Source organism: Sardina pilchardus, chromosome 11 (assembly GCF_963854185.1).
Source record: "Sardina pilchardus chromosome 11, fSarPil1.1, whole genome shotgun sequence".
Taxonomy (NCBI): domain Eukaryota; kingdom Metazoa; phylum Chordata; class Actinopteri; order Clupeiformes; family Clupeidae; genus Sardina; species Sardina pilchardus.
Window position 1 is genome coordinate 31,273,428 of NC_085004.1, and position 13,841 is coordinate 31,287,268.

At 40.7% G+C, this 13,841-nt stretch overlaps 2 protein-coding genes across 5 annotated transcripts in view; one reads left to right on the plus strand and one right to left on the minus strand.

Moving 5' to 3' along the window:
- Positions 1–7,741, minus strand: part of nfat5b (nuclear factor of activated T cells 5b) — a 42,092-nt gene extending 34,351 nt beyond the window's left edge. For all 4 annotated transcript variants that reach the window (XM_062550001.1, XM_062550000.1, XM_062549999.1 and 1 more), the window contains exon 1: positions 7,489–7,741. In XM_062550001.1, the coding sequence (XP_062405985.1) occupies positions 7,489–7,561 (73 nt within the window). In that variant the 5' untranslated portion in view covers positions 7,562–7,741. The remainder of the gene's footprint in view (positions 1–7,488) is intronic.
- A 2,983-nt stretch (positions 7,742–10,724) lies between these two features.
- On the plus strand, positions 10,725–13,737 carry psmd7 (proteasome 26S subunit, non-ATPase 7). Its single transcript, XM_062549502.1, has 7 exons — positions 10,725–10,879; positions 11,885–11,976; positions 12,101–12,193; positions 12,303–12,400; positions 12,491–12,571; positions 12,900–12,991; positions 13,100–13,737. Exons 1-7 carry the CDS (start codon positions 10,806–10,808, stop codon positions 13,566–13,568), a joined length of 999 nt encoding a protein of 332 aa, XP_062405486.1. The 5' UTR covers positions 10,725–10,805; the 3' UTR covers positions 13,569–13,737.
- The last annotated feature ends 104 nt before the right edge of the window (positions 13,738–13,841 follow it).

Here is a 13,841-nt window from a genome sequence, read left to right on the forward strand (position 1 = left end):
GCACCAGAATGAACATGAGGCCCATCAGCAGCAAAGCTCCAACACGCAACCGATTGTGAAATGGTGGCATCTGAGGCGAAGGGCTGCTCTAAGATGCATAGATCATGTTTCATCACTTAAAGCAAGTCGGTGTACATTCTATATATTCCACTCATAACTGCTTGCACAGACAGAGACTGCAGCAGTGTAAGACAAAAAGGCCGATAACAAGGCAGACATTAAACTCATGTCTGCATCTCTCCTGCTCAGCATTCAGCCTAACAGTAACAGCGTAGTCATCATAATGTATTAGGAGGACACAAAAGATTACCTGAAAGGGCTCTAATGGACTATGATTCCCCCCAAAGAGTGAATTCATGATTGAAACCGGAATTGCTCACCATTTAAAACGACAGCTTGGTTTGCTGGTAGAGCCATGGTCAACCATTCATCTCAACCATTCAAAAAAAAAGAACTCCCGTTTTCAGGTACAAGAGTCCTCCACAGGCAGAGATAAAGCACTCACTGGCTGGTTGAATCCAGTAAAGAGGACAATCCCATGACCAGGCTGCTGAGATAACAAAGATCACCGTCACACTTCAAAAGGTCCATCTGGGCATTCCTAGGACCATTCACCTTCACTGGATCAGGGATCAGTAAACTTAACCCCCCTCCAGGGCCCAGCAATAGGAGGCGGGAGTCTGTAGGTCACTGAAAAAGCTGGTGCATGGACTTAATAGCAAAAACAGCTAGGCCTATTCATAACTATACACAGCTTGAACAGACCGCTGGAGTCAAGACTGGCGTTTGATGGGAATGCCACAGTACAAAGGTGTTTAAACAGTGAAAAGCTTAAGACAAGTGAAGGGGGAACAAGCAGCATACTTAAGTCTTAAGTACACCAACAATAACCCTACTTAGATCTCAAACATAGGTATTGAAAGATACAACACAAGGCTGAAAGAATGCACTTTCTGTTTGAAATTCTGATTGAAATTTACTCAGGGAGAGGAAATGTAACTTCACAATAATATTTTGCATGAATTATACTGCTTGCAAGTTTGGTCATTCAAAAGGATATTTGATTTTCAAGGCATCTTGAAGAGGATAGATCTACGTTGTTCCATGTGGACCATACCTCTCATCACATTGCTTGAGCAAATAGTCATCTATTATTTTTTCCTGCCAGAGGAACTCTGAATAGCAAGTGGATAATATGACACAGCAAAACAGAACTCTGTAATATATTCAGTATGCATAAATGTTCAAAATATTTCTGCAGTAAAAAATCATAAACTCTAGATCTCCTGAGGAATGCAAGACGTTTTTGAAAACAATCCACTAATTATCAACTAACCGTCATCTTCTAGTAGTGTTTATGTGCTGATGATGTTACGGGGATGCAATGAGCCAGATACAATATTGAAGACTAGCAGCTCTTGTCACAGCAACAGCTAAATATTTCTGACATAGACAAGTTTGCATCAAAGGCTGAGTCTTTACAGACCAAATGTTAAAACATTTTTAACAAACTTTAACAAACTGATAAGGAGTTAGTTATTGAGACATCACCACCCTTTAAGATTAATGCATGTGGTAATTAGATAATTCAGCCACATTATGAGATAGCTTATCATTTTGGCAACTGACAACTGAGAGGGACCTTTGTATATATTACTACGAGTGAAGTTAAAAGACACAGATGATAACTATCAAACTTTACTTCATCTAATCAATTAACAGGTTGTGAATGAGTAATAGACGATGTCCAGAAAAGCTTGTTTTATGATTTTCAGGCCATGCAATTTTCCACTCATTTTAACTCATTGTTCTTTTCTCATAATGCCACATTTAAAACCATTGTAAGCAACACCTGATAATAGTTCTGCCCCTGCCCCTGCCTCCACTTGCTCTAGACAGATCACTGTTGCCATTCTCAAATTTGACTGACGTGCTAGTGTCCCAAATCCCGCCTTTGAGCTTCTGAATCAAGTCTTGCAAACCTCAGTATGGATAATCTCCCAGGCATTGGGAATGAACAGTATATCCCACAATTAGATAGGCCTCTACTAGCACAGTCCAGGCTACTGTCCATTTTGCTAAATTAAAAATGTATTTTCGTGGGTAAAAAAGGGTTTTCGTGTGGCATCGAAAGAGTCAATTGGAGAGGCTAATTTCTTTTCAATAACAGCCTCTTTCTAAACCATAGCTAATCCAAAAGGTCATAATAAGTGTACTGCTAATCCTTCTCTTCATGCAAGAACTTAGATTGGAAGTGTGCATGTGCGTGTGTGTGTTCATGTGTGTGTGTGTGTGTGTATGTGTGTGTGTGTGTGTGTGTGTGTGTGTGTGTGTGCATCTGAGTGAGTGAGTGAGTAAGTAAGAGAGGTTATGCTCTGCATGTTATGAGTGCACAGATCAAAACACGTTTCCTTTACAAGTACATCTTTTTTATGTTTATTCTGAAAATCATTCAGATAGATGTGGAGGCTCAAAGCATCACGTTGTGCTGAGCTCAATATCAGAGGAGAGGAGCTCATCAGTTTGCATCAGCTGGATAATGAAATCCCCCGGAGGCCTCTGCAAGGAGAGATGGCAGGGAGGAGGACAGGTGCTTTGCTAAGAGGGAGAACCAGTTACACATGAGCGATGAACAGTAAAAATACAAGAAACTGGGTTGAATTACAGCTGGCACTGATGTTAAGAGGGTGGACATCAGGTTGAGTAGTGGGTTAAAATAACCAACCTTTTCCCATTTTACTCCCTGAATATGTGCCACTATTATTATCATGTGTATAAATAAACATGGTCTTGCCCGAGTTTAGGTAGAGGAATACATCAGCCTACAACCTCCACACTGCTAAGTATCCTTTCCTAAGGATGTCGTATGTAGTAACTCTCACACACACACAGTCGCTCACTCACACACTCACTCACTCCCTCACACACACACGCACGCCTCTCAAATATATATATATACACACACACAAAACCCACCATGTGAATTACAGCTAAAAATACACTCATGAGTCTCATCTCCAGGGCGTCTTGCCATCCTTGGGGAATGCTCCACCGTATGTTCATCTAAGTCTCCACACAGCTCTGCTTCCATGCAGCGGTCACGTGAGCCAGGTCTCTCATTAGCAAGCATGCTGCCTGTGGCCAGGGGCACCCAACACCTAAGCGGACAGGAGAATGAACAAGCTTCTCTCTAACTGTGTGTGTGTGTGTGTGTGTGTGTGTGTGTGTGTGTGTGTGTGTGTGTGTGTGTGTGTGTGTGTGTGTGTGTGTGTGTGTGTGTGTGTGTGTGTGTGTGTGTGGTGTGTGTGTGTGTGTGTGAGGCACAGACTGGGTCTCCAAAGTGTGCAAAGAGAAGGTCTAAGTGACAAAATACATGACAGAGGACGTGAGTAACACACAGACAGGCACATGGCATGACGAACACTCTGCAATGAGGCAAACCCCAACTGGTGGAGAAGTTTGGCACACATGAAAAGCCTATCCTCAAGCCTTCTCTCAACCTCTCACTCTGTCCTCATTACAAAAGTTGGATAAAGATTTCCTGAGCCTTTGCAAAACTCCCTTGGATTATGATTATGTAAAACAGTTAGCCACTCAAGCAAGGCTTTTTCCTGGGGCAAAATTGCATGGTGGAAAATAAAAAAAGATGAAAACAAATAAATCCCTCGCTGCCTCACAAACTTGCCTCAACCACTTCCCAACACTGGATTTCCCATGCTTTAGCCTGTAAAAACATTAAGCCAACAAACTGGAGCTTCAAACCCAGAATGGATGTGGATCATTCATTCCCATTCACAATAGCCTGAACATTCCTTTGGGTTCAATGTGTCAAGCTAAACTATTATCTTGTAGTTGGCAACCAAACAATCCAGCACCCTTCATTTCAATGAACACTTCAATGAACACCACATGGAAAAAAAGACCAACAACATTTCCAGGCCTTTCTTCTCTGTGCACATTAATAAAATCTTATGTGAAACCATATTTCTTTACACTTTTGCTATCAGTCGCACAATACCAGTGAGAACCTTCTTCAACCCTATCCAAATGCAGGCATGCACTTCACACAGGCAAACACACACACCTCTGTGCCATTCTGCCATCGTGGCAAAACCGCTGTGCCCGTGGCATTTGCTCAGGGCACCTCCAGACTGGGGAACAGAGAGCACATTTGTGTGCCCGTAGACCTGGGCAGCTTTTCAGCATTCCCTCTCACTGTCCCCCCCCTCTGCGTCAACCACGAACAGGAGGAAAACAGACGCATTTAGGGAACTAACTTAACTGTGCAAGGTGGACAACATCTGGCCATCCATATGCTTTTTCTCATGGGCAGATCTTAACAGAAATGCAGGTGAAAAGATGAACAAAGACACTTGAAACTGACACAAAAAAAATAAAAAAAATATCAAACACAGTGTCCAAGGAAACACTTTCACTGATCTAGGACAACTGCTGGATTTGCAACAAGGAGCTTAATATCTCCTTCGAAAAGAGTGGAGTGGAGTAGAGGTAGCGTACATGAGTAAGGGAACTGAATAAGCTTTCCACAAGTGGTTTTCAGTTGGCAGACGGTCCCCAACAGGGACTCGTGAGAAATGTTTTTCTTATCAACACATTTACAACAAATTACTGAAAATCTAAAATGGCGCTAGAAAAACATCAAAACACTATGCAGTGCCAGACCATCAGTTAATAGCATGTCATTGGGCCAATGAGAGACAGAGGCCTGTGCAAGAAAACATTGAAAGCCACCCAAGGCAAGGTTTGCTGTCTGCACCTCAGTCATGCTCAAAATACTTCAATAACAACAACTGCAGCCATCAGTGAACCTTTACCCAGGATTACCTACAGGCTTAGACCTTATGTAATGGCAGGTATTTAGCCTGGATACTTCTTTTATACTGCCCCAAAACAGGATTACTTTTTGACAAAAAAAAAAGTAAAAACCTACATCAAAAGTGCCAAATTGCTGTAGCTGGAGGAGTCATAATCCAATCAACTATGCCATGAGAGGTGTTACCATTGTCAATTAATGTTGACACAAGACAGTAATGATGAAATCGAAGGTAGAGAAATTAGAGAAACCAAATCTGAGGACAGTTTCCTCTCTTTTTTTGTCTGTCATGTCATTATGAGCTTAGAACTATGCCAGAGGAACGACCCAAGCAAATCAGCAGAGATTTTTTCACAAGCTGAGCGAAGGAGATGGGAGCACACAGGAAATTGAAAATACACCAAGGGAGAGTGCTTGCCTGGAATCTGAAGTTTGGTGGATAGACCATTGTATTTCAATACTTACAGTTGTTGTGAGTGTTTCTCTTGTCCTGTATATTATGTGTATGGTTGTCATAAGGTGGATGCCTCAATTCCCTCCAGGAAAATCTATCTATCTATCTGTCTATCTAGCCTATCCATCTTCAAACAGCCATGCTTTAATAAAGATAACTGTTCCAAGAGAATAATTCCTTGCTATAAGAAGGCCTAAATATTGAACATGAGTCATAACCAAACAGTCAAGAGTGAATGTTTTAGGCAATAGATGTCCTCCACTCACTAAACTAAAACCTATGTTGACAATACCTTATGTTCCATAAAGAAAACCACATCAAACTTCATTCTGTCATTGTTGAGGTGCACCCAATAGTTAATGTAGCCTACATTTCAGTTAGCTAAACAGGTCGGTTTGAACCACTGACACCAAAACACTATCCTAAGGGCTTAGGTAAACAATCATAAAGAATGTCTGAAAGGATGCCATTCCGCCACAAGGTCACTTTGTGATTATCTAAATGTGGTCAGTCTTGTCCAATCACTTCAGTGTAAATTCTATGTAATCAAAAACTTTTACTTGCATTCATTTGTTTTAATCACCAGATTGGGGATTATTTGCTATTCAGCATTCAATGGTTTATGGAATACATTTCTTTAATGGCTTCTTGGGCTTTCCTCAAACCCAATTTCAACAGGTGACACTGGTTTGGAAGAGAGGCGACACCCACACACAAAAAAATTACCCCCCGGTCATTACAAAGGTGAGGGCAATAAGATGTAGTATATCCCAGTTGAAATGTAAGCCACATGTTTTTATTGGCAATGTCCTCTAGAGCAAAAATGTGCTTTGGGGGATCAATGTCAACTTGACTTCAAGGATATGGCTACATCATGACAGTGAAATGCATCAAAGTGAATGCAGAGTTGGTATTCTTGCCAACGTTTTAGTTTTTAGTTTTGCACAATAGGCCTATTAAACCTTTATAATGGGCAACCACTTAGGGAGAAGATTGCACAATCAATGAAACAAAAGGTTGTATGCCAACAAAAGAGATTGTGAAGAACTAGCCTACTTTAAAGACAACACTCAATAGTGAATACAATTCCCTGATGTGATCATGCACTTGACAGCTATTTTAGGCATTTAAAGCAGTTAGCTAATAAGACACTGTTCAGTCAGACATAAGGTTTTCTAGACTTATTTTCTAAGAATGTTATCCTGAGAAACGTTTTCAAAACTATCTTCCGAAAAGTCTCGTGCCAGACAGCCATCAGTTATTAGACCACTATGTAAACATGTCCCAAAAGTGGCCATCTTACTATAAGCGGCGGCAAATCGTTTAAAAAACTCAACGTGGCAACTAGCGACCCACAGCCAAATGGCAACATTCTAACTAAAATTGATCAAGCATACTGCGAACATTCTACTTTGAGGAGATTGAGACTCGTCAACGAAGAAGCCAAAATGCCTTCGGTAACGCACAATAAATCTTAAGCAGATCTAAAGTATCCACACAGGCGTGCTGAAAATGTAATGTGAAACTTTGAAACTCTAAACTCTGAAACTCTAAATTAGCCATTACGCTAGCCAGATACCTCTGACGAACACGGGAGGCTACTACTACTGATATCTTCAGATTATGTGAGGAAGAAACACAGCAGATGCTGAAAATCCCGAGAGAGGTCATATCAGAGGAGTGGACCAAATATCACCTGTGTGTTTTATGTATGTGTTCAACATAATCTGTGTCTTTGTCAGTTTCTTAGAAAGAGTTTATCCAAGTCAGTTTAGCCTAACGTTTAACTATATTAACAGGGAGGATTGACCCGCCCCCTCAAGCCGTATTAAGTTTACTGAGACGCTAGCTAGCCAACTTAACAGCTAACGTTAAGTCACCTGAGACTGTATGCAAACATCACTCACATATGGGAAATGACAATATACTCACAGAACATAGTCATATCACGTTAAGAGAAGCCTGCCGAAGAAAAGAGAAGTCAGGCAGTAACTGCGTGACATAGTGAGGCTTGCTAATTATCTTGACAAGCTAGCTAACGTTTAGTCAAGTCTACGTGTGGTAGGAAAAGAAAACAAACAACGCACGCACACATGCGTGAGCGCACACAGTAAGCTATTTACTAAACTTAGCAAGCATACCTTCACTTAGTTCGTAATAAAAAACAGAAACCAGAAAAATGGTGTAAAGCTAACTTTACCTTTAGAGTAGAGGGACTTGGGCGAATTAAGGTCGAGGTCCGCGCTCAGAAGAGATACGAAATCAGAGGGCATCGCAACCCCTCTCTGAAGAGGTGGGAAACTGGTCAACAGCTCTTGATATGTGCCAGTGCTATGATATCATCTGGGAGAACACGTCAAAATAAGAATTCAAAGTATTTGCTGGAGGAGTGAGAGTGACAGATTCTTATACATCCGTTTACATATACTGCCTCGCTATACGGTACGGGTCTCCGTAAAATGACTACGAGCTTCCAATGTGCTCGGTTTCCTGTGCTGCCCCTCCCACCCAACGCAGGCGCGTCAGCCAGGACAGGCTGGACAGATATGTCAAGCATGTTTCATTCTTTGTGCTGTCAAACGATAAATCTTGAAGAATTATTTTTTTTAATCGTTAAAACTTCATAAGTTATTTTTTTAGCAAGGTGATTTCCGGTTTTATTTTAACTTTAGGCCTATATGGGACAGTTCTGGACCAAAGTCTGCCATTCAAACTCACAGCCTACCTATGCATAGGCCTAATAAAAAAAATAAAAAAACCCACTATACTCTCATTCACAAACAGTGTGATTAAATAAGTAGCCTAATACTGTCGCACAGTATACATGCAAGTGTATACTTGAGCGCAGAACTTGTTGCTATTTGGTAGAGAACTCATCATGAGTGTGGAGGGGTGGGTCTGGCACACCAAACACCACTGTTGAGCGTGCTGGAGGTGTTGTGGGCCTAATTAAACAAAACACCAATGAAGGGGTGCCTGCTTGATAACCTCAGTGGAATGTTCTCGAAAACTGCTCTGCTGGTGATGTTCACAAAGGTTGTTTTGTTGGTGATTTTGTTTTTAATGGTAAATAGGCTTGGTTGTTGATTGGCCACTGTTCCCTATATCACTAGGAATTAACACCTCTCCTGATTTAAGTGCCATAAGGGCACAAAGATGGAAGCTAATGAACCCACAACTTTCAGGCTTCTGCACACTAGACCAGCTCCTTAACCATACTGTACATCTGAAATATACCTGGCTGGCAGTAAACATGTCCATTAGCCTACTGTCCATAGGCCCCAGTTACACTATTTGAATTGTGTGAACAAGCTAATTGTCTTTACAAAAAGATTATTTTTGAATTGTGGATGCTTTTGACTTTACTTCCCAACTATTAGCCAAGGTTTATCCATTGATTTTGCAAAATGTCTTCAGCTATGAGGTTAATGTATGGGGTCAGTTAAATGGTATCAATGTGTGTGTGTGTGTGTGTGTGTGTGTGTGTGTGTGTGTGTGTGTGTGTGTGTGTGTGTGTTTTGTTAACTTGCATAAACCACTGTCCTGCAGTTCACACAACGTGACTAATACACAGGAAATTACTGTAAAATAAACGTAAGAAATATTTCCTTCCAGTTACTGGTATGTCTTATCATATCCTCACTCATGTACTGTGCCCCTTAGGGCTCTGCTGGTCCATTCCACCTCATTATACATGTCTGTTCCTGCAAGGATACACATTTCACTGCCATGTTTTCATTTCTATACAGATGACACACAGATTTGCAACAGCTATGCTCCTTCACTAATTACCTGTATGCACACTGGCTTAATGAACACTGATTTCCATTAATGGAATATAGACCATGCACCAAGTACTTTCAATTAGTCCCAAAGCTGTCATCATCACTCCACACTCTGTGAGTCGATGTTGATGGAATCCTGGGGACCTGTCCAGAAAAGTCTTGTTTGCATATTTGATATATGGACAAAAATTATTAATCACACCTACAGTAGTAAGGAGAATTATAAGACTGCCCATGACCCACTGCAGGCTATAGTAGTCTTCCTCTTTTCTTTGACAAAATGACCAGTTCCTATATTAGCTGCATTACATGAATTCCCATGATGTGTGGACATCCCAACTTTATACTCTACTCTTTTGACGTAAATGCTTGTTTTGGCAACATTTGCACAGTGTGAATATTCTTCACACAGACATTTCCCCCCTGTAGTTTTCAAGGGCATCTGATCAGAGTTGCCATGAGCTTAATGTTCTGGAACACAAAAGCCAACAGCAAAAGTGATTTTTGTGCTATACTGTAAATACGGGATACTTCAGCCTCTTCAGAAGCAATAGGCTTAGTCATGGAGTTTATGTTTACAAACCACTTTTTTCTGCAAGATTATGTAACATTTACAAAAGGGTATTCATACTGCTCTAGCTGTTCCTTGAGTCTGCACTAGAGCCCATCTCCTAGACATTATCTGACACACTGAATGGGGTTATAATTTGCGCAGCCTCTCAAGAGGTCAGCAGTCTCAAACCTGGGACAAGAGCACTTATTGCTGCATCACGAGTTTCCAAAAATAGAACTGTACGTCACTCTTCTGAATTCACTCACTTTCACAATTAAGAGTCAGTAAACTGCTAGCTGTTTTGTCAGCTGTTACACATCATGAAGCAGCCCATTGGTCCACCTATAAAAAGAAAGAAAATTGAAAGGTGAATCTTCAAAGGGCTCAGATTGTTGCTGTTTATAGTTGTACCCTTGACATTGACTGCCTTTATTGGTAACAGTGATTCAACTGATAAGTACCTCTCTGATCCCCTTCACCATAAAAGCTCTATTCTTGTTTAATCATATCAAGTATAGATAAGAAATACAGCTCAGTACTCCGCATGGAGATGAGTGAACTCAAATGGTTGAACTCTTATTACAGACATTGAACAGACATACAGACTCTAACTTTGAAAATGTTGTAGTAGTATCAACCGAGATGCAGAGTCTGACTCTGGGTTCTGTGATCCCCATAAAATCCCTGTTAAACATTTGCATGTCCCCTAGTGGTAATTTCTGATATGACACACTAACTGCCTATCACCTTTCAAAGTAGGCCTAAACTACAAGCTACTGTATTGAATTAGGCTTTTGTTTCTATGACATTTGTATTCAATTATATTTAGGGTCTGCAGGTTTGGCACCACAATTGTAGCCTACTACAACAACACCCACTCAGTCACTTGACATAGTCTATTGTGGGCTATGGAAATAAGAAACACTGAAATAAAATAAATTAAATTAAACTCTGCCTCTGTTTCTTTCTTCGTCCTATCCATAGGCCTGCTCCTCAGCCCAAGCCCAAGAGTCAATTTTACCCTCCAGTCCAATGGATGGCAGTAGAATGCGGAAAGGCCTCTAGAACAACTGACAGGAACTGTTTAGCAACCAACAAGCAACAAGCCGGAGAGCACGTCAAGTGAATTTTCGATTGAACGTTAGCTAGCTAGGTTGCTGACAAATTTCATTGACCAAAATGCCGGAGCTAGCGGTTGAAAGGGTTGTTGTACATCCCCTCGTTTTGCTGAGTGTGGTGGACCATTTCAACAGGTAACAATTTACCGAGGATTTATTTATGAAATTATAGTTGGGTCGCAATTTAACTTGAGGGGCCCAACAGTGCTGGCTCATTGGCTAAATATTAGCCAAGCTAACGCTAGTCAGAAAAGTAACTTGGATGCTAAAATTACATTTCAATGAATTACTACTGGAACTCTTTTACTGCATTGTATATGCACTGAAGTCTAGTTTGACAGCCAACGTTTGCGATTTTGATAGTTGTTGCATAACGCCAGCTCACTTAAACGTGACTTTACAAGACTGTCGATAGCTAACGTTAGGCTTGGCTACCGTGTAGTGTTACCTCTAGCTAAATAGCAAGTCATTTGAGTTTGTGATATGTTAAAGGCGTTTTGCTCTAGAGCTATACAGTTAGGTTTAAAATATATATAACCACCAAACCAATGTATTATTATAAGAAACAAGGTCCTTATCAAGAATAGTCTAATTGATGTAGTTTATATGTATTATTGTGATGTTATTTAGACAGCATTTTGCTCGTTAGCATAGCCGTAGCAACCGCTAATGTTGATAGTGTTCACTCATTGGCCAGAAATTCAGTTTACTGTCTGCTACATGTCTTTCCTCATCATTGCAGTTGAATCCATCTTTTGCTTTACTTTTTAATTGTTGATGGTAATTCAGTTTAGAATAGGTAATCGGGTTGTTATGACCATATCATGTCAGTCAGACTGTTTACTAATGTTAGTTTGATGAATAGCTCCAAGCTAGCAAAATGACTCAGTAATTTAAATTTCCTTTAGCTGTCTAGCTAATGTTAGCTACCTAGTTCTTAGTTCATTAACAACGAATATGAATTCGTTAACATTACACGTTAGTGCATTAAGTCCGTTGATCTATTTATCTATATTAGGGTTGAACCAGATATTCGTGTATTGATGGTTGACATGTGGGAAAATACCTGAGATTGCGTCTTTTATTCAAGTGATGTCTTAACATTGTGTCTTTTTAAAACCTTCTCATCCTCAATTCCAGAATCGGTAAAGTTGGAAGTCAGAAACGAGTTGTGGGTGTTCTTCTGGGGTCATGGCACAAAAAGGTCCTTGACGTGTCCAACAGTTTTGCAGGTTACAACATGCTTGTCTTGTTTTGGAACATAAGCCCATAATTGATCTGATAACCAGCTAAATTCAATCTATACATTTGTATGTAGTTCAGTATTGCTCATACACAGTGTACTTTGATATGCAGTGCCTTTTGATGAGGATGACAAAGATGACTCGGTGTGGTTCCTGGACCACGATTACTTGGAAAATATGTATGGAATGTTCAAGAAAGTAAATGGTAAGTTTGTTTTTGGCATATGTTGTGTATGCCTACATTGTATTTCAATGCAGTAAGTGGTGAAACAGTTGGCTGCTAGATCTCAATCTTCTGTTCCATTGCTCTTCAGCCAGGGAAAGAATAGTTGGATGGTATCACACTGGTCCAAAGCTACACAAGAATGACATTGCCATCAATGAACTCATGAAGCAGTACTGCGCCAACTCTGTAAGTACCAATAAACAAGTTGTAACTCTGTACAGTGTATGCAATTCTACTGCATAACCAAATACTGTGATTTGTTTTTGTGGTGCAAAGGTGTTGGTCATCATTGATGTGAAGCCTAAAGACCTAGGACTGCCCACTGAGGCCTACATCTCTGTGGAAGAAGTGCATGATGTAAGATCCTCTTATTCGTATTCTTGTTCATTATACCATTTTAATACGTAAATAAGAATTGTTTCCCCTTACAGTATATGTGTTTATATGTCCTCATGAAGCTCCCTTGTGCGAAGATGTTGTAGTTCTCATTGTGCCAACTTCCTTTGGAAAGACTTGAGTGCATTCACTGAGGCTCTGGTTTGATCCACAATAGATGGATTGCTTTGCTTTGAATTGACTTAAAAAAAAAAAGCTGGGATTTATGCACAGATAGAACCACAGTGAATTCAACTCTAAAAAGATGATAGATACGGCCTGACATGGGTTTTTGTACTCTGTGTGGTAGGATGGTACTCCCACCTCAAAGACATTTGAGCATGTGACAAGTGAAATCGGAGCTGAGGAGGCTGAGGAGGTCGGCGTGGAGCATTTACTCAGGTACAGTCCTGTGATGCTGCTATTGATAGACATTCATATGTCATTTGATTTTTGTTACCTCTGTTACAGTAGCTTATTTTTATTTATTCATTTTTTTTCTTTCTCCAGAGATATCAAGGACACGACAGTTGGCACGTTGTCTCAGCGCATTACCAACCAGGTGCATGGTCTGAAGGGCTTGAACTCCAAACTGCTGGATATCAAAGGTTACCTGGAGAAGGTGGCCACTGGCAAACTGCCCATCAACCACCAGATCATCTACCAGCTGCAGGATGTCTTCAACCTGCTGCCAGACGTCAACCTGCAAGAGTTCATTAAAGCCTTCTACCTCAAGACGAATGACCAGATGCTGGTTGTCTACTTGGCCTCCTTAATCCGTTCCGTTGTCGCCCTCCACAATCTGATCAACAACAAAATCGCAAACCGTGATGCGGAGAAGAAGGAGGGCCAGGAGAAAGACGACGCCAAGAAAGAGAAGAAAGAAGACAAGGACAAAGACAAGGAGAAGGAGAAGGACAAGGAGAAGGGAGACGCCTCTGCCAAGAAAGAGGAGAAAGAGAAAAAGGAAAAGAAATGAACTGGTGCTTCTAGCATGGACTCACACGGTCGTGACTAAAGTTGAGAGGATGTTTGTTTTTTGGTACCCTCCTCCTGTTTGTATGTACAGGATTGGTTGGGCATTGTATTTATCTTTTTGATAAAGAGGACTCCACATGCCCTGTTTTGATTAAAAGAGGGAAGGGAATCATTTTTGGTCATCAAATCCATCTTTGTGTCAAAACTATCTTTGATATTGTAGTGTTTTTTTTCCCTTCCTTTCTTTTTAAAAAGAAAAGCACTGATGGTAGTA

Coding starts and splice junctions, on each gene's coding strand:
- psmd7 (XM_062549502.1), top strand. CDS start 10,806: ATGCCGGAGCTAGCGGTTGAAAGGGTTGTTGTACATCCCCTCGTTTTG. Junction 12,194..12,302: donor AATGTTCAAGAAAGTAAATG/GTAAGTTTGTTT, acceptor ATTGCTCTTCAG/CCAGGGAAAGAATAGTTGGA. Junction 12,992..13,099: donor GGCGTGGAGCATTTACTCAG/GTACAGTCCTGT, acceptor TTCTTTCTCCAG/AGATATCAAGGACACGACAG.